The sequence below is a fragment of the Callospermophilus lateralis genome, chromosome 5 (assembly GCF_048772815.1).
Source record: "Callospermophilus lateralis isolate mCalLat2 chromosome 5, mCalLat2.hap1, whole genome shotgun sequence".
NCBI classification, from domain to species: domain Eukaryota; kingdom Metazoa; phylum Chordata; class Mammalia; order Rodentia; family Sciuridae; genus Callospermophilus; species Callospermophilus lateralis.
The window spans coordinates 41,015,984-41,043,041 of record NC_135309.1 but is presented as its reverse complement, the minus strand read 5'-3'; the positions used below and the strand labels follow the sequence as shown (position 1 = coordinate 41,043,041).

At 37.8% G+C, this 27,058-nt stretch overlaps 1 protein-coding gene across 4 annotated transcripts; it reads left to right on the top strand.

The window, feature by feature from the left end:
* Positions 1 to 1,975: 1,975 nt before the first annotated feature.
* Zfp2 (ZFP2 zinc finger protein) lies at positions 1,976 to 27,058 on the top strand. Of its 4 annotated transcripts, XM_076856565.2 has the most exons (7): positions 1,976 to 2,151; positions 5,570 to 5,645; positions 12,179 to 12,311; positions 12,623 to 12,715; positions 19,134 to 19,280; positions 20,977 to 21,040; positions 24,890 to 27,058. In XM_076856565.2, exon 7 carries the CDS (start codon positions 24,955 to 24,957, stop codon positions 26,338 to 26,340), a length of 1,386 nt encoding a protein of 461 aa, XP_076712680.2. In that variant the 5' UTR covers positions 1,976 to 2,151; positions 5,570 to 5,645; positions 12,179 to 12,311; positions 12,623 to 12,715; positions 19,134 to 19,280; positions 20,977 to 21,040; positions 24,890 to 24,954; the 3' UTR covers positions 26,341 to 27,058. The 4 variants fall into 4 exon arrangements, with proteins under 4 accessions (XP_076712680.2, XP_076965576.1, XP_076965577.1 ...); XM_077109461.1 differs by lacking the exon at positions 12,179 to 12,311; XM_077109463.1 differs by lacking the exons at positions 1,976 to 2,151; positions 12,179 to 12,311 and adding an exon at positions 2,161 to 2,186.

Below are 27,058 nucleotides of genomic sequence, written 5' to 3'. Positions count from 1 at the left end.
ATAATATTGATAGATTTGGATTTATTATGGAAATCATGCTTAGCAAGAGACCAAGCACCACTGAAAGGATTGGAGAACTCTGGGGGACCCAGAAAGGTAGTGCTCTGAAATTCGGGGGCCCTGAGCTAGGGTTACAGGGGGCTCTCATCATTCCTTAACCATTACAACTTGAACTTCATGACCAAAGACCATGTACAGAAATTTTATAAGTAGGTCACAGGTGCAGAACAAAGACAATAAAACACTTGCAAGTGTTATCATGAAGTGTCCTTCTCCAAGGCAGCAGTAGCTCAAAATGACTTGAGTTTACCTCCCTAAGAGGTATATGTATAAGAATTAAGCCTACGAGGTTATAGTTAATTGGCATAGTGACCTAAAATTTATACTAGCAATTAAGTGATGTAGCTATATTCCTAAACGTTTTATACAAAATATAAGAAGAAACTTCACAGGCATCTATTGCATCTCTAGTCTTGAAGTCTGTCACAGAGATGTTTACGTATCAAGAGAGAGTTGTCAGACTTCCTAGAGAGAGCTATTTACACCCCTATAGATAGGGATCCATGGTTAATTAAGTTCCAGGAAGAGAGGCTGGCAGAGGGGAAGGAGAGAAATTAACCTTTTCCCAAGGTACTGATTCTCTATCATAAAGTTCTTATATTCATTTGATAATCAGGCCTGGTATTTCCACCACATCATTACTATTATTTTCTAACATACTTCCTATTTTTCCCAGTTTTTCTGTTTCTGATTTGTTTGTACTTGTTTGGAAATTGCACACTCTACGTTGTCAAGTTTTACCAAGAGCCATTTCTACCAGAAAAACTGTGTTGAATATGTTCATATAGCTTCTATGTTGTAATCCTGGAGAAATACTGTCCCGATGCAGGGACAGGTTTTTTTATTTGGTAAAATTGCTTGATGCTGAGTTACCTTAATTTGTATGAATTGTGAAATTTTTCATTTTTTCCATGTTTTGAAATAATTCAAACAACTGTGAAAGAGAAGAGCTAAACATTAATAAAATGCAGTAAAGCCAGATTTTATTCTGTACTATTGCAATGGGGAGAGCAGCTTCAGTAAAACAGAGCTGAACTCTAAATACAACACAGACAGCTGCAGATTTTTGGCCAACAAGAAGGATGAGAGTGTCAGTGGATGAAAAATTACTAAGAGGAAACATCAAGTGGTAGATTCTTGCTAAAGGCAGGCCAATGACTTAATATATTAAGGGTAGTGGATGAGGAACTTGATCAGCTATCCAGGGTGGGAGACCCTTAACAGGATTCTTGCTAAAACTGGGCTTGGCAGTCTCAAGACGAGACCTAGTCAAAAGAGGGCTCTAGAAGACTGGGTAAAGTTTGATTCAAGACATGGGCTTTGTCACAGCAAAGAGGCAGAAGAAATTAACAGTTATTTTTGGAAAACCAAATTTTACAAATTAAGGTTATCATTTTTCTGCACCAAAAATGCCAAACACTTCAGCAAGTTCCAAAGGGGCAGATCTGTTGAAATTACCTCAACGCAGGGCACCCATTTAACTGAAGGATTTTACCGGATTTTTACACAGCGATAATTTTGAAGTTCTCAAAAAAGCTCCTGACACTGAACTAGAGAACCGGATATAGTAGTTAGGGCTTATGGAGTATCCACCATGTACCTGGTGTGTCACTACTCCTTTGCAAAGGGTCCTCCAGGTTCCTCTCATTTCCAAGAAGGAAAAGTCAGGCTTTGCCAAGGATATCTGTCCTCACTACTCTCCGACAGGATCTAAGAGGAGTTCTTTGGGGAAGCAGGGATAAAGACGTAATGCACGTCCATTTCTTTCTAGGCAACCCCAACAAACACAGGTGCCACCCTCCGTTCACCGCACAACTGTGGCCCCGCGCCTGCGCACTCTGACGCTAGCGTCGTGGCCCCGCAGCCTTGTGGGAAATGTAGTACAACGCGTCGGGCGCGGCTGCGTCCGTCTGCTGGCCGCTCCGGCTTGTTCTGCGAGAGGGTGAATGCAGTGCACCGGCGGAGGGCTTCGGAGGATCCCGAAGGAGGAGCCCAGAACTGCAGGGGGAGGCCTCTGCGGCCCGCGGGGCGGAGCCGGCAGCGGCTGGGCTCGGGGAGAGTCCTCTCCTCCACCGGGCTACTGAGCTGCAGGTGCGCCCCCTCAGGTACCCAGCAGCCAGGCCGCGGTGAGAACCCCCAGAGCTAGGAATGTCCCTGACACAGACCTTCCACCTGTCCGAGGAGGGCGCCGAGGCTGGATCACAGCCCGGGAGCGGCGGGGGCGGGGGACTTGGCATGGCGTTCTGGGATTCGAAGGGTCATTGGGGACCGAAGGCATGGCCGGTAGCTCGGACCCCGGGTCTCTTCTCCAGGGCTTTTCCGGGCCCCACGCATCCTAGTACTGGAACCCGTCGCCAAGGTGAAGGGGATCTGCCCCTCGAAAGTCTCGAGGGATGCTGAACAGCAGTCCGGGGTCTCCCACTCCAGCCCTTTGTGTAAACCGCAACTCAGAACACGCGCCGTGGTTTCCTGATTCCCAAAAAGGGCGTAGGCGTGGGCTCCCCTTGACCCATCTCTTCAAAAGAATCGGGAAGCCAGATTTCTACTTAAGGATTTTTTTTTTTTTTTGAAGAATTTTTCCTGTTAAAACTTAACTGTAGGTTAACTAGAAAATTCAGATGAGCAAAAATCATTTGAGAGTTCTCAAAATCTGTTTGTACATGTGTATAAGTATATTATCACTTTGTTTTTAGAAGGAAATATGAATATTAGTATCACTTCTCCATTTACTCATTAAAAGTGAGTTATGAGATGCATTTGGCAAGGTTAAAGTGCAGGAATCTTAAGCTTCATCACTTTTTGGGTAACTGCCACTCAAAGGAGACAGAGAATAAACTTTTTTAAAAAACATGCTAAAAACGTTTACTTATACCAATTTTTAAAACAGCTAACATCGACATGTAATGAGTGTGAAGGAAAGTATGGCTGTGTCCTTAATTTTCTTTGCATCCCAGTTTTTTAAAATATATATAAGTATATTTTTATATAAATACATATAGACAATCTGGCTAGGTACAGTTTTGCATTGTTGTCGCAGTCTATCAGTCTCTTCAAGTGATATTTCTAGGTCAGTGGCACAATGTCTTTTAATACCACCTGTCTTCTTACTCCCCGGAAAAAAAAAAAAAATAGCCCTTTATAAGCACTTGCAGTGTTGACCCATACCATCGGAGTGTTAGCATTTTCTTTAATCTTCTGAGAGGTGGTAATGATAAGCTGTTTAAGTTGCATTTTGGACATTTAGGAGAATTTTTATCCAGTTTGCTTTTTTTTTTTTTTTTTTTTTTTTTTTTTAACCAGGGATTTAAACCAGGGGTGCTGTACCCAGGCCTTTTTATATTTTATTTTGAGTTTTTGAGTCAGGTTCTAGCTAAGTTGCTTAGGGCCTCCCTAAGTTGTTCTGGCTGACTTCAAACTAACTATACTCCTACTTCAGTCTTCCCAACTGCCAGGATTACAGGCATTCGCTATTTTGTTGTTGTTGTTTTTGATGCTGGGCATGTAACCCAGGTCTTTACACATACTAGACAAGCACTTTACCACTGATCTGTATATCCCAAGCCTTTGTTTTATTTTTAAATTTTATGATATACAAGCACATATTTCCCGAGAAGAGATGTTACATATTCATATCAAACATAAAACAATTCCTTCATGTTTTGGTCTTTACATCATTATTAGGGAGCCTCATCTGTACTTTGTTCTAATACTTTTGTGTCATTACACATGTACATCTTAAGTTTTTCCCAAATGGAAAGTCCTTTTGAATAATTTTCTTCACTAATGTGAAATGCCACATTTTTCATATCCTGAATTTTTTATGATACTCTACCACTGAGCTATACTTTCAGCCCCTGAATTCTTATGTGTACATTTTTTATGAATCATCTATGTTGGAAAGACTTCAAATTGTTCCATTGGTCCTTTCCCCTATTAGATAATAATATTCATTAGGGCACAGAGTTTATCTATTTTACGTACAGTTGTTCTCACAGCTTAAAATGGTGAGCCCCTTATACAGTTGATAGTTTGGTAAATGAGTGATTCTGCCTATTTGGTAATACTGTGTTCTAATAACTAAAAGTTCTGGTTGGGCAAACTGTCATCGATGTTCTATTTTATTTTAAAATATTTAATTGACTATATGAGGTTCAGGTGAAGTGTACAGTCAGTACGTGTATACAGTGTGCAATGATCAAATCAGAATAATTAGCATATCCATGACCTCAAATATATATAAAAAATTTGTGTTGGGAACACTTAAAATCCTTTCTTGTAGGTATTTTGGAGTATACGTCAAATTATTATTAACTCTAGTCGCCATACTGTACTATAGAATATTAAAACATATTCCTCCTGTGTAACTGTATTTTTATACCTTATAGTCAACCTGTCTCTGTTCTTTTCTCCCCTTCTCTCTTCTGTACTTCTGTGAGACCAACTTACTTAGTTTCCACATGTGAATGTGAACATGAGGGATTTGTCTTTGTGTTAGCTTTTTGTCAGTGTGACAAATACCTGAGAAAAACAACTTTGAGGAGGAAAACTTTATTTTGGCTCTCAGTTTCATAGATCCATAGTCAGCCCCATTGCTTTGAACCTAAATTGAAGTAGAAACCTTGGGAGAAGGACATAGCAGAGGAAAGCTGCCACCTGGTGGCAGCCAGGAAACAAGAAGAAAGGAGGAAGGGACTGGGGACAAGATACACCCTGCCAGGGCACATTCTCAGTGACCTACTTCTTACAACTAAGCCCCCTTTCCTACAGTTTCTACCACCTCCCAATAATGCCATCAAATTATTAATTCACCAATGACTAGTCCATTGATGAGATCAGAGCCCTCTTGATCCAGTCACCTCCCAAGTGCCCTGTCTCTGAACACTGCTGTACTGAGGGCCATGCCTTCAACACAGGAGCTTTGTGGGAATATTTCATATCCAAACCATAATAGTCTTTATCAGTTTTTTGTTTATTTGTTTTGGTACTAGGAATTGAACCCAGGAGGGTGCATAACCACTGAGATATATCCCAGCACTTTTTTTTTTTTTTTTGAGACAGGGTCTTGCTAGGTTGCTTAGGGCCTTGCTAAATTGCTGAGGCTGGCTTTGAACTCATAATCCTCCTGTTTCAAGCTGGATTACAGGCATGTGCCACACTATGCACTCAGCTTCATCAGTATTCTTTTTAAAATATTTTTCTTGCTGTTGTACAAAACAATTTGCGTAATTAACATCAAAATATTGTTACTCCATTTTAGCTTAATTAGGAGTATAAGTTCAAAAGTTCATTTCATGGAAGTGACAACTTATAATACTATAACATCCTATCCAGGAATTCAGTATGTATATCTATGTTCATCTTTCTTTATATATCTAAATAAGCTTAATAGAGCAAACTACAAATAAAAATTGTAATTTTCTCTATGTAGATTCCTTACACACCTATTTATCTGTAGGTACTTTGTTGTTGCAGGAGTACAGTTTCTCATGACTTCCTGTCCTTCCCTCAGCTCCCCATTCCCTAGGAAGGACCCCACAGGAAGGAAGAAGGTGATGGCTGCTGGGCCTTTGCCATTGGAAGCTCAGGTGAGCTCATTTTTTTCTCTCAAACCTCTTCCTTATTCTCATACTGTGTGTGGGATTCACTACACAGTACAAAGCTATTGATGTATCAGAATGTTGAGGAGTTTTTGCAAAGCCTCCCTCAGTGTCCCTCTGGTCTCAGGCCACTGATTCCCTGGCCTGCTGGGTTCTTGGTGGTGTTCAAGGATCAGAAAAGGAACATAAATCAGAGAGAGATGGTCCTTGTGTTTATAGGGATTATGGGCTCTCAGGTATCATAAAAGAGGACACATCTGTACAGGATACAATTATAAGAATTATACATGAAAATGATGATAAGATCAAGTATGGTTATATTCCCAGATTATTGGTGTTCCAGAATCTGGAGAAGAGAAATATCAGGGTAGAGATTAGGAGAAGCAGGGGGTGTTTACCCATCTAAAGGGTTGAAAATGGATAAATGTTGAGGATTTGCTAAATAACGGAGTTGGAATGTGCAATATTTAATCCTGACCCTATCATTTAATTATCTGCATTGCCTTAGGCAAGTGACTTGACTTCCTTAAAGCATCACTTTTTCATACTGATGACAGAAATAACAGCATTAACTGAATTTCTGCCGTACATCTGGCATTGTTAAGAATTACCTATGCCTCTTCTCATTTACTTCATTGGTTTTCCCAAAGCTCAAATAAGATAATGCAAGTGAAAAGGGCCTTAGCTTGGTTCCTGTAATGTTGAAGGTATTTGGTAATTGCTAGGCATTCTTAGTATTAGTCCAGCCAAGAACTTGGTAGTTTAGAGTTTCACTTGTGGGGTGAGGGTAGCAGTCACTGATAGTGAGACACGCTTGATTGGCATAGAGGGAATCCAATGCCCTATTTGGAGTTAAGTGGAAAGAGGAGCTTGCATGTATGTTGACCTGGCAGGCTTGGGGATGGAAGAGGTACCTGGGAGATCAGTCTGAGGAATTTTGTTAAGAGACTTGGCATGATAAAAGTTTTTCTAGCCAGGTGAGGTGGTGCATGCCTATAAATCCAACAGCTTGGGAGGCTCAGGGAGGAGGATCGTGAATTCAGAGCCAGCCTCGGCAACTTAGCGAGGTCCTAAAGCAACTCAGTGAGACCCCATCTCTAAATAAAAAATAAAAAAGGGTTGGGGAAGTGCTCACTGGTTAAGCACCACTGGGTTCAATCTTTGATACCAAAAAAAATAAAAATAAAAATAAAAATGAAAAATTTTGTAGGAAAAAAAGCAGTGTTAATCAGAAAAAGGAAACCATGAAATTAAAATCAGAAGTGAGGAGCCCTGACTTATTACTTGAAATTAGAACCTGCTAGTTTTCCTGGAATCTGTAGTTGTTGCTTTTGTGGTAGAGCACTTGCCTAGCCCATGTGCAAGGCCCTGGGTTCAATCCCCACCACCACAAAAAAACAAACAAAAACCATAAAGCAATAATGAATATTAGAGAAGGGAGTTTTCTAGAAGAGGGGAATGTTTATGTGGATCATCTGGAAGATTCTGGTTAATGAAGATTGTAATTTGGTTATCAGTAGCCTCGATTTGATTTGCTGTTTAATGTTAATTAAGGGTGGCACACGCTTGTAGTTCCAGCGGCTTAGGAAGCTGAGACAGGAAGATGCTGAGTTCAAAGCCATCCTCAGCAACTTAGCAAGGCCCTGAGCAACTGAGCAATAAAATATAAAAAATGGCTGGGAATGTTGCTCAGTGATTAAGCAACCCTGGGTTCAATCCCTGCTACCAAAATAATAGTAGTAGTAATAATAATAATGTTACTTGAAATTTTTCAGTGTTAAAATTTTAAATCCACTTTTTTGAGATGTAATGAATATAAAATAACCCACTTAAAGCATTAAATTATTTGGCTGCGACAAATATATGTACTAACATAACCACCATCCCAATCAAGATATAGAACATTTTCATTGCCCCAGAAAGTATTCTCATGTCCCCTTCTGGTTGTTAAGCTTTCAAGACTAAGAGGTCTCTGAAAATAAAGTATTTGAGCTATACAGATTCTAGCCAAAAGGTGAAGGATGAGTCCTGGGACAATCCTAGTCCATCGGCAGCATGGCCAGATATCAGGTAGAAGAATGTCCATTTCATTTATAATGAAATTTTTGGGAGAAGAAACATAAATCATTTACATCGAGCCTATAGTGGCTATCAATATGAGGGGGTGACAAAGTCCTGGGATAGGAGGTTAGTCCATAAAGAGAAATTTTTGCTATTTTTCTTTTGTTTGGTTTCAAAAGCAGAATGAGATATAGCCTTGATGGGTAATTTTCAGCATATAGTCAAGGAATGTGGAGCATTTGTTGTTCTTTTTTGTTGTTGTTGTTGTTGTTGACTTAGCTTGAAGCTATGGGTTGGAGTAGCCTTCTCTTATCTCTTTCTTCCCTCTGTTAGTCCTGTAATTTAATTTAGAACATGTCAGAACTATACTCTTATCATAATCCATATCACCCATCCCAGGAAACCACTGTTTGATTTCTATTATTATAGTTTAGTCATGTCCTTTCTAGAACTTCACACAAATGAAACCATACCAGGAGATACACTTTTGTGCTGGCTTCTTTTACTTAACGTACTGTTTTTCAGATCTATCCATACATACTGTTGTGTGTAGCAATAGTTCCTTCCTTTTTATATCTAATAGTTTATTGAATGTACCAAATTTTGTTCATCCATCCACTCATCATAAACATTTTGTTTTCTGTTTTTTGTTATTATGAACAAAGCTATAACAAGCACTCGTGTATATAAGTCTTTGTGTGACTATATGCTTTCATTTCTCTTAGGTAAATACATGGATACTTGGGAGTGAAATTGCTGGCTCAAGTGTATGTTTGACTTTATAGGAGTCAGTTGTTTTCCAAAGTGTATGTACCATTTTAAATATTCACAAGCAGGATCTGAGAATTCTAGTTGCTCAGCATCCTCTGCCATGCTTGATATATCATATTCCTAGGCCTCCTGTAACAAAGCACTACAAACTGGTGGTTCAAAACAACAGAAATTGATTGTCTCACAGTTTTGGAGGCCAGAAGTCCAAAATCAAGGCAATTTCAGGGCTATACTCTTTCTCTGAAAACCGTGGGAATATCCTTCCTTGCCCCTTCCTAACTTCCTTCTAGTGGTTTGCTGCAGTCATTGTGTTCATTGGCTTATAGCTACATAACTCCAATCTTTACCTTCTTTGTCACATGGTATTCTCCTTGCGTGCTGATGTCTTCAAATGACATTTTCTCATAAGGACACCAGTCATATTGGAGTAGGGGCCCACCCTTCTCCATTATGACCTCATCTTAACTAGTTAAATTTGCAGTGACCTTATTTTCATATAGGGTCACATTCTGAGGTACTAAGAATTAGGACTTTAATTTATCTTTTATGAAGGATGCAGTCCAACCTGTAACACATTGTATTTTAGCTATTCCCAAGGATAGAAAATGCTATCTCATTTTTGTTTGTGTGGGGTTTTTTTAATTTTAATTTTTGTTTTTGAAGCAGGTTTTTTAATGTAGCCTAGGCTGGCCTCAAACTCAGTGGGTTCAAGTGTTCCACCTGTCTCTGCCTCTTAAGTAGCTGGGATTTCAGGTGCACACCACTATGTCCAACTTTATCTCATGGTTTAAAAAAAAAGGAACCTTTTATTTTGAAACTTTTCAGATGGGAAAACTTGTTGCGAAAATAATAAAAATAATTTTTAGGATAACTTTCACCTGGACTAACATTTTACCATGCTTGCTTTCATTCTCTTTCTTCCTTTATATGAGTGAGTGTGTGTGTGTGTGTGTGTGTGTGTGTGTGTTTCTGAACCATTTGAGAAAAAGTCATAGACATGATTTAACTCCAAAGTATTTCACTATGTGTTTCCTAAAACTAAGGCCATTATCTTACATAATAAAAATACACTTATCAAAATCAGGAAACTTACACTGATTACAACATTATTAGCTAATCTGCAAACATTACTGTATTTTTCCACCTTTCCCAAAATATTCTTTATCTAGGCCAGAATCACAAATTGCATTAGATTGTCATATCTCCTTAATTTTCCTTAATTTGGAATAGTCTTTGTACTTGATGACGCCTTTTTTTTTTTTTTTTTTTTTTTTTTTGGTACTGAGGATTGAACTCAGGGGCACTAAACCACTGAGCCACATCACCAGCCCTATTTTTGTGTTTTATTTAGAGACAGAGTCTCACTGAATTGCTTAGTGCCTCGCTTTTGCAGATGCTGGTTTTGAACTCGTGACCCTTCTGTCTCAGCCACCTGAGCCCCTGGGATTGCAGGCATCTGCCACCACACCCAGCAACTTTGACACTTTTCAAGAATACATGCCAATTATTTTGTAGAATGTTTCTCAGTTTGGGTTTATTTTATATTTGCTCATGATTTCAGATTTTAGGTTTTTTAATTGAAATATGAATGGTTGATATATTCACATGTATATTCAGATGTTGAAAAATATAAATTACAGGCATGGTAGCCTAGGCCTATAATCCTAGCCACTCAGGAGGTTGAGGCAGAAGGATTACAAGTTCAAGACAAGCCTGGGCAATTTAGTGAGACTCTGTTTCAAAATAAAATTAGAATGGTTGGGTTTATTAGCTCAGTGCTTTTATACATGTATGAGGCCGTTGGTTCAATCCTTAGTACCACACAAAGAAAAAAACCCCAATATATATTAATGAGCACTTAAAAAAATATCTGCTTTCTCCCCTTGATCTGAGCCTCCTAGTGATCCCTTCTTGTACAAAGGCAATGATGATAATTTCTTATGGAGGCTTCCAGAAGAAACAATAAAAATCCATATGTATATATATTTTCCCTATTTTTTTATACAGTTGATAAAAGTTAATATTTACTCAGGATTATACACCCCATGTCTTACTTTTTGTTTTTGTACTTTACAGTATATCTTGGAAATTGTCCATATCAATATGTAAAGGGCTTCTGTCTTCCATTGTGCAAGTGTATCATAGTTTACTTAATCAGCTTCCATTAATGGACATTGGCCTAGATTCTTAATATCAACTGGCTATAGGTAGTTCTTCACTTTTGCTGCTCCTTCTCTGAATGACTAATGTCTTGGAGCTATACAGGAGATAATGGGAAATGAGTGATTAAAATGCCAAGAAATAAAAAGTGCCAACTAGCTGTTATTATAGATACCACACACTTGGTTTTGTGTTCCTTCATTTAATAGGTATTAAATATTTACAGTGTTTTAGTTCCTCTATTAAGGGATGGAGAATAGAGAACAAGGCTGCAATGGACTTACAAATTTGAAATGCCTTTTTCAATTGAAGCTGGTATCTATAAGATAAACAATTCACATTCTAGGTCAATCCTGTTGCACATAATTTCCTCTAATAAGTGGGATTCCCAATGTATTGTAAGGCCAGCACACTCTCTTGACATCTTTAGGCCTCATGGTATGGGGAGTTGGGCCATGAGACTCAGTGGCAAGTTTCCCTGCTCTCACCATATATGCCTTCACTCAGCAGGAAAGGCTGTCTTCCAACTGTCTCCACCATCAGCTTGACCAGATGCATTCTGCCTAGTGCTCCACCTAACCATTTCACCTCCCTGTCAGCCTGTGAAATTGTTCAGATAAGCCAGTCATATCATTCCACAGTAACCATGGGTCACTTCTTGTCACTACAAAGCCTGCTTCTCACAGTCCTGCTGGTTCACTCTGTTTCTGAGTGAAACCCTTGTGTGACCCTGCATAGTATGTGAGGTCTTCCTTCCTGGTCTATGACTCGATGTGATTAATAAATTATTGTACATCTCATGTATCTAATGTCATATGTTTCATTATCTTGTAATGAATAGGGCAGGAAATCCTTTCTTCACCAATGATCTGAATAGGAAGTGATCAGAACATCATCACCTCTTCTCCAGTAGAAATCTAGAGTAGCTTTTACTACCTTTCCCTGTATTAGTCTGCTTTCTGTTACTATAACAAAATAAACATGGTTGGGTCTTTATTAACAAAAGAAGCTTACATTTAGTTAATAGGTTTAGAGATTCAGAGGCATGACACTGGCTTCTAGTTGATTCTGGTAAAGGCTTAATGGCAGATGGTATCACAGTGGCGAAAGGGCATGGAAAAGGAGATCATGTGGCAATATAGGAAGTCAAGAGAGTAGGGAGGTACTAGTAACAACCTCTCACTATGCCCCACCCCATAAATGCTCACCCTCTTAATGCTGCCATCCTGGGAACCAAGTTTCTTACACAATCTTTGGGGACACACCCCCTCCAAGTCCAAACCTTAGCATTCTGTTATACCAACTTTTCCTGTTCTTGACTCCCAAACCACTTTCTATGTTATATTTATCTCTGATAATATCTTGTATTAATATCTGTTTTCATTGCAGATGTTGTTTTAATGTCGGAAGGTAGCATGTTTTTCTCACACAGATCTCTATCCTAGCCCTTTTTCTCCTAGTGTACTTGGTTTTTCATGGCCCTCAGAGGGTTTTACTGGCATAATCCCTTGTTGAGGAGGAATTTATAGTTTCAGGAGTCAGTGACATTCAAGGATGTGTCTGTGGATTTCACTTGGGAGGAGTGGATGCACCTAGATTCTGCTCAGAGGAACTTGTATGGGAAGGTGATGCTGGAGAACTACAGGAACCTGGTCTCACTGGGTAAGGACTTCTCCTTGTAATTCAAGACCTACCTCTTGACACCTTTTTCCCCCAATCCTGTACAACGTCTGAAATTTGTGAATTTGGACTGGAAATCCTAGCTTTTATAGGGCATTGTCTTAGGGTATTTGCTTGGTGTCCCCTCTTTCAAGGTGAATGGTCTTTTCTGTAGAAAGTGGAAAATGGGAAATTTCATAAGCTACACCTTCCTTTGTTTCAGAAACGTTGACAAGGAAGGGATCAGAACAATACTGGGATTGGTTTTTAGACTCAGTTCAAAACCCAAACTTGTTCTCTTTCCTCCCTTGCAGGGCATCAGCTTTCCAAACCTCTTGTGATCTCCCAGCTGGAACAAGAAGAGTTGAATCTGAAGAACAAAGAACTCCCAGGGTGTGCTTCTCCAGGTAAGTGTCAGGATGCAAGGATTTGTTATGTGAGACATACCTGAGTGTATTTCAATGGGGAGAAATCACTTCAGGGAGCCTTGGGTCTGGAGAGACTAGTGGCAATTGATATGTATTCTGAGGACACCTCCGATTACTGATGGGACACATTCTTCTAGCTCTTGCCTGCATCCCTATTTTGGAGGGAAGTCATACATTACAAGGATTAAACGAGTCACTACATTTGTATAACTTGTTCATTTCCTAGAACAAACTAAGTATTCAGTAAATGTTAGAAGTCTCTTCTATTTGCATCTGGACTTTGAATTGAATCTCTATCATTCTATCTCCTCTGAATAATTGTCTCCTCTTATTGTCTTTCATGAATTTTTCTTCCAAGTTGTAACTTATATCCCTAAATTCCCTTCCCTTACTATTTAACATTTGGAAGCTTTATTCACATTTAAAGGTATCCAACATTCTTCTTCCTCTGCCTCAGACAGGTGTTTTTTAGTCTATGTTTAAAACATGAAAAATGACTGTAGCTTCATTTTAATTTTTATCAGTCTTCCATTGTATATATTTTGGTTTTCATTCCTGAATTTTTTTAATATTTATTTTTTTAGTTGTAGTTTCACACAATACCTTTATTTTATTTATTCATATTTATGTGGTGCTGAGGATCGAACCCAGGGCTTCGCACATGCTAGGCTAGTGCTCTACTGCTGAGCCACAGCCACAACCCTCATTCCCCAATATTTTAATCTGCATTCACTACCCATCCAATTGCATTTTCCTTTTAATGTTTAATGCTTCTTAATATTTATTTCCTGGTCACATCACCAAAAGTTCTTCTTTTAGATTTCATCACTGGCTTATTTCTGCAGAAATGCATTTCAGATCTTTATTTTCCTTATGGTATGTAAAAGTATCTTATCTTTTCTTTTTTTGGTCATGATGTTGGGGGTTGAACTAAAGCCCCAAAACCCTGCATGCTAGTGATATCTGTCCAGTGTAGATTGGGAACCTGCTATTGACGATTAAATACCTGAGGAATGCCAAGGCAAGCATAAAAAGCAAGTTTTATTTAAGAAAGTGATAGAGGACAGACTTCCCCAATGAGGAGGGGGCTTTAGAGCTGAAAACCTGTGGGAGGGGGTACAACTTGTTTTCTTAATTATTGTCTTCTCTTTTTTCCCCATATATGTGAAAACAGAAAGGAGCAGGAGGTGGGAAGTTACTTGTTAGCAACTCAGAGTACCAGGGAGCACAATAGTGGAAGTTAACGTTTAGCAACCCATTGATAACCAGTTGTCACCCTCCCAACCCCCATCATTCATTACCTACACTGATTGCCTATCCTTTACCCCTGCCTCCATTTGCTGAGGAATGTGACATATCCTGTCCACTTAGGCTAGGAAGGACTGCATGCAAATTGTGTTTTTAGCAAAGAAAGAATGTGGCAGGGTCAACACTGTGGGCCCATTTTATAGAATTATTCTCTTAACCTGGTGTTCTCACCATTGTCATTTTTCTGACATTAGACAGGTCCTCCACTGCTGAGCTGCATCCCCAACCAAATCATATCTTTTTTATAATTTTTTAATATAAAAGAGCTAGTAAATATTTATTTGCTCTCTGGATAGTATAAGTCTATCAAAGTAAAAAGAATAAGCAAAAATAACCAACATGGTTTCGACATCATAATGAAAATACAAATAACTGGGACAGAAGCAGACCTCAAACAGATCAGCAAGCTTTCCTTTATTTTGTCCCAGAGTCAATCATCAGGCATAGGAGGGCTCATTTTCTGGATACGGAAATGGTCTCCAGATTATAGAAGGAGCCTCAGTTTTACAGTTTACAGTGAGGGTGAATTAGTCATTGGAGAGGATGGATGTGCGATTCAGATAGTCAGGGACCTAGCTATACAGGTGAAAATTTCAACTCAGGAAAGCAGTTGTAAGATTTGTCACTGAGAAAAGCTCAGAACTGGTTGTTCACTGCCTTATCTTCCTTCCTCTTCGACCCACTGTTATCTAGAGCTTCACTATTTGTTTTTCTCTTTCCAGGACTCATTGGCAATGGGAAATGATAAAAGTCCAGGGCCCAGAGTTTCAGTATCTGCTTTCTCCCTTCAGAACCCACTGTGGTTAAGAAAGGGTGAATGTTTGCTTTTGGTGGAGGTGCTGGGGATGCACCCAGGAAGGGATGAAAGTTTGCTTTTCCCTCAGGGCTCACTGTCACTGTGAAAGGATGTACTGGCTAATTTCCCGCTCTCCTCTCAAGCCACACTATTTTTCTGGGGAGCTGTCTTGTAGGAATATTATTTTCTTTTTGTTATTTATATATGACAGCAGAATGCATTACAATTCTTATTACACATATAGAACACAATTTTTTCATATCTCTGGTTGTATACAAAGTATATTTACACCAATTCGTGTCTTCATACATGTACTTTGGATAATAATGATCATCAAATTCCACCATCATTTCTAACCCCATGCCCCATCCCTTGCCCTCCCACCCTATCTAGAGTTCGTCTATTCCTCCCATGCCCCTCTCCCTATCCCACTATGAATCAGCCTCCTTATAATAAAGAAGACATTTGGCATTTGATTTTTTGAGATTGGCTAACTTCACTTAGCATTATCTTCTCTAACTCTATCTATTTACCTGCAAATGCCATGATTTTATTCTCTTTTATTGCTGAGTAATATTCCATTGTGTATATATGCCACATTTTTTTTTAATCCATTCATCTACTGAAGGACATCTAGCTTGGTTCCACAGTTTAGCTATTGTGAATTGTGCTACTATAACCATTGATGTGGCTATGTCCCTGTAGTATTCTGTTTTTAAGTCCTTTGGGTATAGACCAAGAAGAGGGATAGATAAGTCAAATGGTGGTTCCATTCCCAGTTTTCCAATAAATCTCCATACTGCTTTCCATATTGGCTGTACCAATTTGCAGTCCCACCAGCAATGTATGAGTGCCTTTTTCCTCACATCCTCACCAATACTTATTGTTGTTTGTCTTCATAATAGCTGCCATAATAGTGACCCTTCATAAAGAGATTTTTAAAAAATTATAAAAGTATCCATGCAAAGTAACAACTGTACCTTGAAGGAAATCAGAAAATAGTTTGAGCCAAACAAGGCTCAGCCCAGGAGCACAGATTCAAGTTCTCTTGAATGAATGTTTCAAAAAAAAAATGTAGGTGTTACAACTTATTACCTAAAACAAAGGTTAATTGATACTTGAATAGATAACAAATCTGGGGACATTACAGAGGCAATTAAGATAGAGTGGTAAAATTTGACCACTGGACTGAATGGTAACGTAGTGATACAGGAGATCTTGTTTTGTTCTTGCTCTTGTGCTCTGCAATGATAAAATTTCAGAAAGATACGAGACTTAGTAATAATATAGCAAAGTTTATTAGAAGGGAAACAAAACAGTCTCAGGGAAGATTGACAATGAGCCCCCTTTGTTTCCCAGTTCTATTGGAGATCTTAGGAAATTTTCTAGAGTGTTCTGCCTAGTTACCACATTTCAACTTTTGACTGACAGTAGGATTGCATCAGATCTTACCCACATGATTGCACATGATCTTACCCACACCACAGGTACCCAAGCAAAACTTACTGGGGGGAGGAGGGAATTTTACTGTTAAAAGGACATGTTAAATTTAGATCTAAAAGCAAATCTAGGTTACCTCAGAGGGCACTTATTGGTTCTAATTGGAACTTGTTCTTACAGATTTTGTGGTCATTGACCTTTGTTTGTAATTATCCTATCTTCCTGAGTCCTGGAATTTTTGTTATATATAAAGGTCTCCCTTTTAGGGTAATTTATATTCTCCTTCTTGATGGAGATAGTAGCTTTGCAGATAACAGGTTGTTTTCTGAGGAATATAACATATCCTATGGACTTAAACCAGGGTAGGGTAGGAGTAACCTAAGGGAAATTGCTTTTTTAAAGAAATTCTGGGGGTGGGCAGTTTTCCCTCAACTCCATATGCTCATATCTGTCTGCTACCTATCATTACTGTATTCTTAGTGAGAAAATGGGTCAAGGCAGGAGTCTGTTCTTTGTCAAGCTATGGTTGGTCAATTAAGTCTAACATTAAAACAGGTTCATCTAATAGATACAAAAGTCAGAAGAAATGGAATGTTTTCTAAAGGCTGAAATAGCCCCTATAAGCCTCTAGTGTCCTCCATTGCAGGAATTCAGTAACCCTGTGGAAGAAGTTATTCATCTGGTGCTTGCCTGAAGAAATTCTATCACAGTAGTTTCTTCAGGAATGTTCAATTTCACAACAGGGGAAAAAAATAACTTTAGGATCATCTCTGCTGGTTTCCAGTAAACTCTGAAGAATCAGATTCTAGGAGTGGAGTTATGGGTCAAAGGGTATATTACATCTTAATGGGTCTTGCTACATACTCTATAACTTTGGAAACTATTTTATGTTTTTAATGCTAATTTATTTGGCAAAACAGGATCTTTTAGGGGAGCTTTAATCACTTTTATTATAGCTGTCTTTTACTCTGGCTTTGATTACTGTTGCTATTGGTGTTTATTCATATGTAAATGACTTATTCACTCCACAAATGTCTACTGAATACTAGGCCCTGTTACTAGCTGTGGGAATATAGTAGTAAGAAAAACAGGCAGCTGCCTTGAGGTACTTACATTCTAGTGGAGGACACCATAAACTAAGAATGAAAGAAGGAAGGGAGGGAAGGAAGACAAGATATAGGGTAAGATAAAAAGAAAGAAAGCTAATGATTATAATATGGTTGTAGGTGCTGTGTGGAAAAATAAAGCAGCATAAAGGGACTAAGTTAGTTAACAGGACTATTGTTTATAGGGGTGGTCAGGGAACAGGTGACTTTTGAACAGATGCTCAAATAAATTGATGGGCCATATGGGAGGACATTCTGACTATAGGAGATAGCATGTGCAAAGACCTGAGGTAGAAGAAGAGGAGAGTGCTTATTTCTTTTTATTTCTTCTGTGTTAAAAAAAAATGTTTCTATCAGATTTTTTTTATTTCCATAAGCTACTTTCTTGTTCTCTAAATGTTTCTTCTTTTTGAAGGAGAGAGGGTACCAAGGATTGAATTCAGGAGCATTCAACCACTGAGCTACATCACCAGCCCAATTTTGTATTTTATTTAGAGACAGGGTCTCACTGAATTGCTTAGCACCTCGCCATTGGTGAGGTTGGCTTTGAACTTGATATTCTCCTGTCTCAGCCTTCTGAACCACTGGGATTATAGGCATGCGCCACCATGCCTGGCTCCTCCTCTTTTTGATAGCAGTCTTTTTAATTAACCTTTCTTGTTTGTATGAAGATATTTAAGATTATTTATTTATTTATTGGTTGTTTGGGGGGTTGTTGGTATATATACATGCAAGATTTTTCCCTCATTCCCTATATTATTTTAGTGAGTTTATTTAGGACTACGTTGTAACTTTACTAGGCATTCAGTAACAGCAGAAGAAAACACATTTTTGATATAGTGTTTTCCTCTCTCACTCCTTTACCCCCATCAGGCTTCTCTGTTGGGTTGGATCCTAAAGATTATTCATTTATTATTGTATTTCACCCAGTACTTGTCTCTTTGAATATCTATTTGCATACTAACACTGAATTGCCTTATTGAGCATATATTTCTTTGTACCCCCTGCCTATCCCATTACCTACCAGACTAAATACTTAATGTATTTACTTAGTGAATGTTGAATGACATCAAGTAAAATTTTTAGAAATTTTAAATTTCTATTTTAATTTTCAAGTGAAAAATGTGGCTTCTACAGTCGTAACCATATTTGTGAATTTCATATTAATGAAAAATGATTAATTATCAGAAAGAGTGTGTGAGAATATTTCAGAAGCACCCAGATAGAACCCCGAGGCCGGGGTAACATTTGGCCGGGGGCCAAAGATGCTCTCATAAAGGTGACAGAAAGAATGTGAGGGGAGAACAGGGTTGCCAGGAGAGCTGGGTCGAGGAAAGAGAGAAAAGCAGAGGGAAAGCAACAGGGTTGAGAAAGAAATGAAAAAATGCCTCTGGACCTGGTCTAAGTCCACTCTGAGAAGAGCCCTGTTAGTGCTGAGGCAAGTATTCTTTGGGGGGGAAAGTGACAGAGAAACAAACAAGAAATACAATAATGAGCAGGTGAAGGAGAAGCACATGAGTACAGTCTACCATTTCAACAAGGTTGGCTCTGAAGGAAAAGGAAGGAAGAACAAGAACTGAAAGAAGCCAGACAGAGGTATAATGCCTCTGGTATGTTTTTTAATAAGAGAAAGACTTGACTGTAGCTCTAAGGACAGAAGTGTCCAATAGAGAAGGAGAAACTATCTGTCAAGAATGAGGCCCAGAGAACATGGTGACTTACAAACTCCAGTTCTTGTTCTTTCCAGATTTTCTTGGATATTACTGCCAGACTAATCTACTACTTAGTCCTCTTAGTATCCTGTCCAAGCCAAGAAGAGAAAGAATCGACTAAGTACTGTGTTCGGCTCCTCCCCAGTCATCACCTAATCCACTCATCATAACAAACCTACAGGGTAGGTATTATTAGCCCCTTTTATAGTGGAAGAAATGGACTCAATGAAATAACATGCCAGAATTCAACATTGGTGTTTTGGTCTCCAAGTTTAATTCTTAAAAAAAAAAAAAAAAAAAAATCGTAACTTGATTTACTTGCCTTGCTGTGGCTTCTTATTATTTCCTAATATAACTAGTAAACTAGTAAAACTAGAAAACTAGAGCTTCTAATTTTCCTTTTGATTCATCTTTTTCTGTACTAAAGTATTATTTATATAGTTATCGAGTGCTTTGTTAGATTTTGTTCTTGTTTTTATAAAAGATGAGTAGCAAATGGAAAGAGAAATGTTGTTCCTGATGCCAATATTAATGCTAGCTAGCTTGTTATTGTTTAAATGAAGAAAAATTATTAGTAATATAGAAAGCAGTGAATTTTAATTTAATCAGTGGTCATTAGACTTAAATCAGTTCATATTTAGTTATTAAGGAAACAAAAATTAACATTATGTACAAAAAGTTTTAGTTAATGTATATATAAAGTATTAGAAATTTATTATTAAGACTGAACCTAAAACTGGACCCAGCAATTGTGGAGGCTGAGGCAGGAGGATTGCAAGTTTGAGACCAAACAGCAACTTAGTGAAGTGCCTGTGTCCAAATAAAAAAGGACTGGAGATGTAGCTCAGTGGTAAAATGCCCCTGGGTTAAATCCCTAGTACCAAAAATAAGTAAGTAAGTAAAGAAATAAATAGTTTTAGATTTTTTTGTAAAAATTAAAAATATAGTTGGGTATTCTATATTTTGTGCTCTCCAGGAAGCTACCCCTAACTACTCCTAAATGTGGAAGCTTATTGCCTGTGGTTTATATGTGATTTTTAATTATTTTTATAGATGTCCCGGGTAACTCTGTGTGTTTGTGTGTGTGTGTGTGTGTGTGTGTGTGTGTGTAAATATATGCATATACACATACACACACACCAAGAACTATATACTGTTACAGAGTCCCTATCTGTCTTCATATCAACATGAACATCATTATGTTAATAAATACACATCTTTGTTTCTCACCTACAGAATATTGTAAATGTAGAAGTACTCCAAAAGCATGTTCATTCTTAACAGGACAGGCCCACTGCTACCTAAGGACAGCAGCACTAGCCTCTTTCTGGGTTGCTCTCCCTTAGATATTTCTGTGACTTCCTCTCAGCCCCTTGAAGTCTTGAATTAAATGTCATTTTCTCTTCCTGTGTTCATATATGAATACACCACCAGTGAAACAACCACAAAATGTACAACCACAAAAATGGGATCCTAATTAGAATAAGTTATACACTATATATGTATAATATGTCAAAATACAGTCTATTGTCATGTGTATCTTAAATAATAAAATAATAGTAATAGTAATTCTAAAAAATAAAAATTTGCCAAAAAAGTCACTTTCTCCATGAAGCCTGTCCTAATGACCCTATTTAAAATTGAAAACCTTACTTCTCATATTCCCTATTTCGATTTTGTTGCTTTTATTGTTATTCCATAAGGCATACTGCTTAAATACTAGGTGTTTTACTTTTTATATTGATTGTTCTCCTTCCTGTCACTAAAGTATGAGTGCCATAAGGACAGAATTTTGTGTTTTTCATTGCTCATCCTAAGCACTTTTAAGTGTCTGGCTCAATAAATAAACAGTGAATGATGATTTATCATGCTTAACAGATCTGGCTGCTGTGTGGAGACTGTATTGTAGGATTGCAAGCATATACATAGGAAATTCAGTCAGGTGGGTACTGAAATAGTTGTTTTGTTATGAGTTCTTTAACTATTACAAAGAATGTGGAAGAAATATAAAAGAAAAAAACTTGCCCTCGGCTGCTACCCAACCCTCCTATCTCTACCTCAATACTATGTAAGCTCTTGGTCTCTGCTATGACCTATTCTATTCATAAATACTGAAGATCTGTGCTTTACCAGACTCCTTGGTTATGGAGACTCTTGATCATGTCCCAATGAGTCCCCAAATTATAGAAATCTTATAAGTTAACCAGGAAAGGCTGAAAAAGCATTCTAAGACAATAAAGGAATATAAGTTATCACTAAAATCTCCTATTTAAGAAAAAAGGAATACAGAACTTCCTATTACTTAATATAAAACAATAATGGTAATGATAAAAGCTTATAATCATTGAACCCTTAGAATGGTAGAGCTAGAGCATAATGCTGTGTGCTTTATAAAGTCCTTATTTAATGACATAGCAAAGTGTCAAGAGTCTGAAACATTGTTCAGTCCTTGACCCTTAAAACTAAACTTCATTAATTCTTAGTAAAGCCATTCTAACAATCTGTCATTTTGAGGATAGATCATAATTAGGGAAGAATGAAAATTCCTCTCTTCTCAATTGCCTAGTTATGTTGGTCAATTGTGGAATGACATTTAATAGAAGTAGTAATAAATAGTAAGAACCCTTTCCTTGATCTTGTCAGTGAGAATTCTTCTAGTTATTTATTTTTATGCTTAGTGCAATGCTAACTTTTTCTTGCAAATCAGAAGTGAATGTTGGGTATTATCTAATACTTTTGAAGTATTTATATATGTCCTTTATATTATGAACTATTAATATAATACTAATTTTAGGTGTTATTTTACTGTGACTAGTATATGTGTATATGGTACAACATGCATAGCAGAAAATTACAATTTTAGCCATTTTTAATGGTTAGTTTGGAGGCGTTTAAATACATTCACATTGTTATGCAGCAGCTGCTGCCACCCAATCTTCAGAACTTTCTCATCTTCCCCAGCTGACACCGCCAATTAAACACTCCCCCCAATCTCTGGCAACCATTCTACTTTATGACTCTGAATTTGGCCACTATAGGTATGTCATTTAAGTTCAATCACACAGTATTTATTGTTTTGTGACTGGTTTTTTTCACCTGGAATAATGTCTTCAGGTTCCATCCATGTTATAGAATTTCTTTTTTGACTGAATAATATTTCATCGATGCATTTGCCATACTTTATTTATTCATTTATCCATTGATGTACATTTGTATTTCTTCCTCCTTTGGGCTATTATGAACATTGCTGCTTTGAGCATTGGTGCACCCTTTCAGTTATATACCATGAAGTAGAATTTGCTGGATTAAATGGTAATTCTGTTTTTAATTTTTTGAGGAACTGCTATACTGTTCTCCACAATGTGCTATTTTATATTCCCACCAGCCCTGAAAAACCTCAGCGTAATACAGGCCATATATGAATAAACTGACAGCATCGTATTCATGGTGAAAGACTACAAGCCATTCTTCAAAGATCAGGAACAGGGGAATGATACCACTCTCTCCACTTCTAATCATCATCACTTTTGTCAGTTGTATAAATATTGGACAGTTTAGTTTCCCATTCTCTTGTTGATGGAGATTTGGGTTTTTCTCAATTTTCTTCTGTTGTGCATAATGTTACTCAAAGCATTATAGATCTTGTATACCTTTGTAAGGCAGATTTACCTAAGTACTTTTATCAACTAGATATGCTAAATCACAATCTGTTTATTCTCAGTTGTACTAAACTGTTTTCACAATACTTATAGCAAATATCATTCCCACTAACCAGCCACATGTGAAAGTTCTCATTACCATACTTTTTAACAAAATCTGAAACTATTTGAATTTTTACATTTTGTTATGCAGAGAGATGTGTTAATGGTATGTATCTCTTTACACCTCTATTCTGCCTTCCTCTGTATACCACCAAGATTGGGCATCTTTATTTATGTTTACAAACCATTCACATTTACTTTTAATAAGTACTTATTCAAGGTTTTGCCCATTTTTCTAATGGGCTAAGCTGTTTCATAGACATTGTTTTATAAGTCCAGGATAAGTTCTGTATGGGTCCTGTGTTGTACATATCATCTCCTGGTCTATAGCATCTGTTTTCTGTTTGTTTTGTGTTTGGTGGGAAGAGTGGTATCAGGGATTGAACTCAGGGGCACTAGACCACTGAGCCACATCCCCAGCCCAATTTTGTATTTTATTTAGAGACAGGGTCTCACTGAATTGCTTAGTGCCTAGCCATTGTTGAAGCTGGCTTTGCACTTGTGATCCTCCTGCCTCAGTCTCCTAAGCCACCGGAATTATAGGCATATGCCACTCCACCCAGCTATTTTTACTTTCTTCATGTCTTTGGTAACTGGAAACATTTAATTATCTCAACATTTATTCACCCTTTTGGTTTTTATGCTACTTCTTTTGTTCTCATTCTCCTCTTATTATAATTTTAAAAATTTATTTCCTGAATCTTTAGATACTTTACAAACTCAATATTTTCTGTGTATCATGTATCTTTCAATGGAGGCAGTTCTTTCTAGACTTTATTATTATCTAACCATGTGAATGGGTTCTGCTTTGCTTTCTGGGTAGCATTTTATTCCCAAAGAACTTGAATTGGATAGCTGGATATGACCATAGTGAGGTGGGGCAAGATACCACTGTCATTTCATCATATGTTGCTGCAAATATTTTCATATTTAATTGCATAGATCTTCTCTCTCAGGGTACTTTGTGGGGTCTTGATTTTTTTCGCTTTCCCCTTTTTATGTTTTTTATATAAACAGATCAGTTTGGGGGGGAACCCATTTAATGCATCTCTTGCTTCATTAGGCCTGTGCTCACAGCCTTTAGATCATTGATTCATTGTCTTATCTCTGCTCTCTTGACTTGGATAAGCAACTATAATCCTGAGATTATAGTTTTCTATTCTCTTCCCCCGCCAATGTCTATGAGATTTGAGAAAATAAAGTCTGAATGACTCCAATTTCCTTCCTTTAGGCCCTCTCCAGCAGCTCAACAGTTCTCCTTTGCCTGCCCCTGCCATGCCACTAGTTCTCACCTTCCTGGAGAAGATATTTAGGAAAGTGTAGAACTCTTTAGGATTCTCTTAACTCTGTGAGCCTACTTAAAGTTGAAGGAGAAAAATCCTGTGGATCACATCAGTTTCAAGTATGTCCACATTTTTTGTTGCAAACAAGTCTGTTGCCCAAGGGTAGTTTGTGTACATTATCTTACCTACTCCTTATAAGATTTTCTTTACTTGTAATTTAAATCTGTGAAAAAACAGACCAAGAGAAATAAGGAAAGAGTGTTAAAAGTCATGGTTTGAACCCATTTTTCTGACTCTAGGATCAACAGTCTTTTTACTATGTCACATTGTGATGCTTTATGAAGATTATTTGGTACATAATTCTAAGCAGCCTTATGGGAGAAAAAGAAACTGCTGGTAGGAATATCAAGTATGAGGTAGCAGGACTTTCTGTCATCAGACCAATCCTAGGTCTTCTGAATATTTTCCCTTTGTTCATCTTCATTGTTTGTCCATCACTTCTTAATGAGCTCACTCCTTTCTCTGCTTGCCCTGTAGATCTTCTATCCCTTTCTTCTAGTTCCCCTGTTTTCCATCAACTGGTTCACTGTTTTTTCCTTCCTTTCTAATTTCTCTGTTATTGTAAAGGTATCTTTGAAAGTTCTAAAACATATCTAATAGTTATTCTAGTTTAATTTCTCATTACTACCTTATACAATTTTTTGTCTCCTAGCATACAAACCAATATGCCTTTGAATTTTTTTCCAGATTGGGAAAACAAACAGTCAGCTCCAAAACCCAGCATTACTGAAGATTTATCCCATGGGGTCATAATGGAAAGGGAACATGTCTGGCATTCAACCTTAGGGGAAACCTGGGAACCTGGAAATTGGTTAGAGGGGCAGCAGGAGAAACATCTGGGCCAAATGGCATTTACCCATGAGGAAACCCTCACAGAGAGAAGGGTATGTAGAGGTGATGAATTTGAAAGATTTTCCAATCAGGGATCAGTCCTTGATACACCACAAAGCATTCCCATGGCAAAAAGATCCTATAATTGGATTTCACAAGGAAAAGACACCAAACAAAATTCTGAATTAATGAAAAATCAAAGAATGTTTGTAGGAAAGAAAACCTATGAATGTAATGAATGCAGGAAAACCTTCAGCCAGAGCTCATCACTTCTTAAGCACCAGAGGATCCATACTGGGGAGAAACCATATAGATGCAATGTATGTGGCAAGCATTTTATTGAACGCTCATCTCTTACTGTACACCAAAGAATTCATACTGGAGAGAAACCTTACAAATGTAGTGAGTGTGGGAAAGCCTTTAGTCAGAGCATGAATCTTACCGTTCATCAAAGAACTCATACTGGAGAGAAACCTTATCAGTGCAAAGAGTGTGGAAAAGCCTTCCGCAAGAATTCATCCCTTATTCAACATGAAAGAATTCATACTGGAGAGAAACCCTATAAATGTAACGAATGTGGGAAAGCCTTTACACAAAGCATGAATCTTACTGTGCATCAGAGAACTCATACAGGAGAAAAACCCTATGAATGTAATGAATGTGGAAAAGCCTTCAGTCAAAGCATGCATCTTATTGTTCATCAGAGAAGTCACACTGGAGAAAAACCTTATGAGTGTAGTGAATGTGGAAAAGCCTTTAGTAAGAGTTCAACTCTTACCCTACATCAGCGAAATCACACTGGAGAAAAACCTTACAAATGTAACAAATGTGGGAAATCCTTTAGCCAAAGTACATACCTTATAGAACATCAGAGACTACACTCTGGAGTAAAACCTTTTGAATGTAATCAGTGTGGAAAAGCTTTCAGTAAGAATTCATCACTTACTCAACATCGGAGAATTCATACTGGAGAGAAGCCTTATGAGTGTATGGTATGTGGCAAACATTTCACTGGGCGATCATCCCTTACTGTACATCAGGTTATTCACACTGGAGAGAAACCTTATGAATGCACTGAATGTGGAAAAGCCTTCAGCCAGAGTGCATACCTTATTGAGCATCAAAGAATTCATACTGGTGAGAAACCCTATGAATGTGATCAGTGTGGGAAAGCTTTCATTAAGAATTCATCCCTTATAGTACATCAGAGAACTCATACAGGAGAGAAACCTTATCAGTGTACTGAATGTGGAAAAGCCTTCAGTCGGAGTACAAACCTTACAAGACATCAAAGAACTCACACCTAAATACAGTGTTTACTGGCCCCTTCATCATGATTAACTCTTCAGTAATCATATAAAGTCATGTTGAGGTAGACACCTAATAAAGGTAACAGTTGTGGGTAATTTTTAGTTGAAGTACAATCTACTATATTGGATAACATAGACCACAACAGAGAAATCATATAGAAGTGAAGAAATCTTGATTCAAAAGTTAAAATGTACTTTTTAACAGAAGGTTTGAGTAAGTAATGTATAAACAGTGAACATTCATGCTCAAGGTAAGTTCTATTGTATCATACTGAAAATTCTCCTTGGGACATCTGAGATGTCACACTGGAGAGAAAATGTATCAGTGCTTTGGATAGCCCAAAGACCTGGTTTGTAGTCCTGACCTGCTGCTAACTTGGACAAGTTACTCACTTTTAGCAGGTCACAATTTTCTTATCTAGTAAATGAGAAATTTTGGATGTAAAAGGTCTAGGGGAATCCCTATTAGCTAAAATGTTACAAACCATGATGCCAGGAAATCTTTGGCCTTTTACTCTGTTATGTATGTATGTTTTCTAGGTGCTGCTTTTCCACAGTAAGGTTTCCTTGGATGTTTCGAGTCAAAATTTTCTACCTCTACCAATTTATAATGCCCTTCCATGTCCTTCTCTCTCTCCCTGCATTTCTTTCTCCCTTAAAATGTAGGCTGATTTCTACCAGATAATAGAATAATTGTACAAATCTTAATGTAATA

Coding starts and splice junctions, on each gene's coding strand:
- Zfp2 (XM_077109462.1), top strand. CDS start 24,955: ATGGAAAGGGAACATGTCTGGCATTCAACCTTAGGGGAAACCTGGGAA.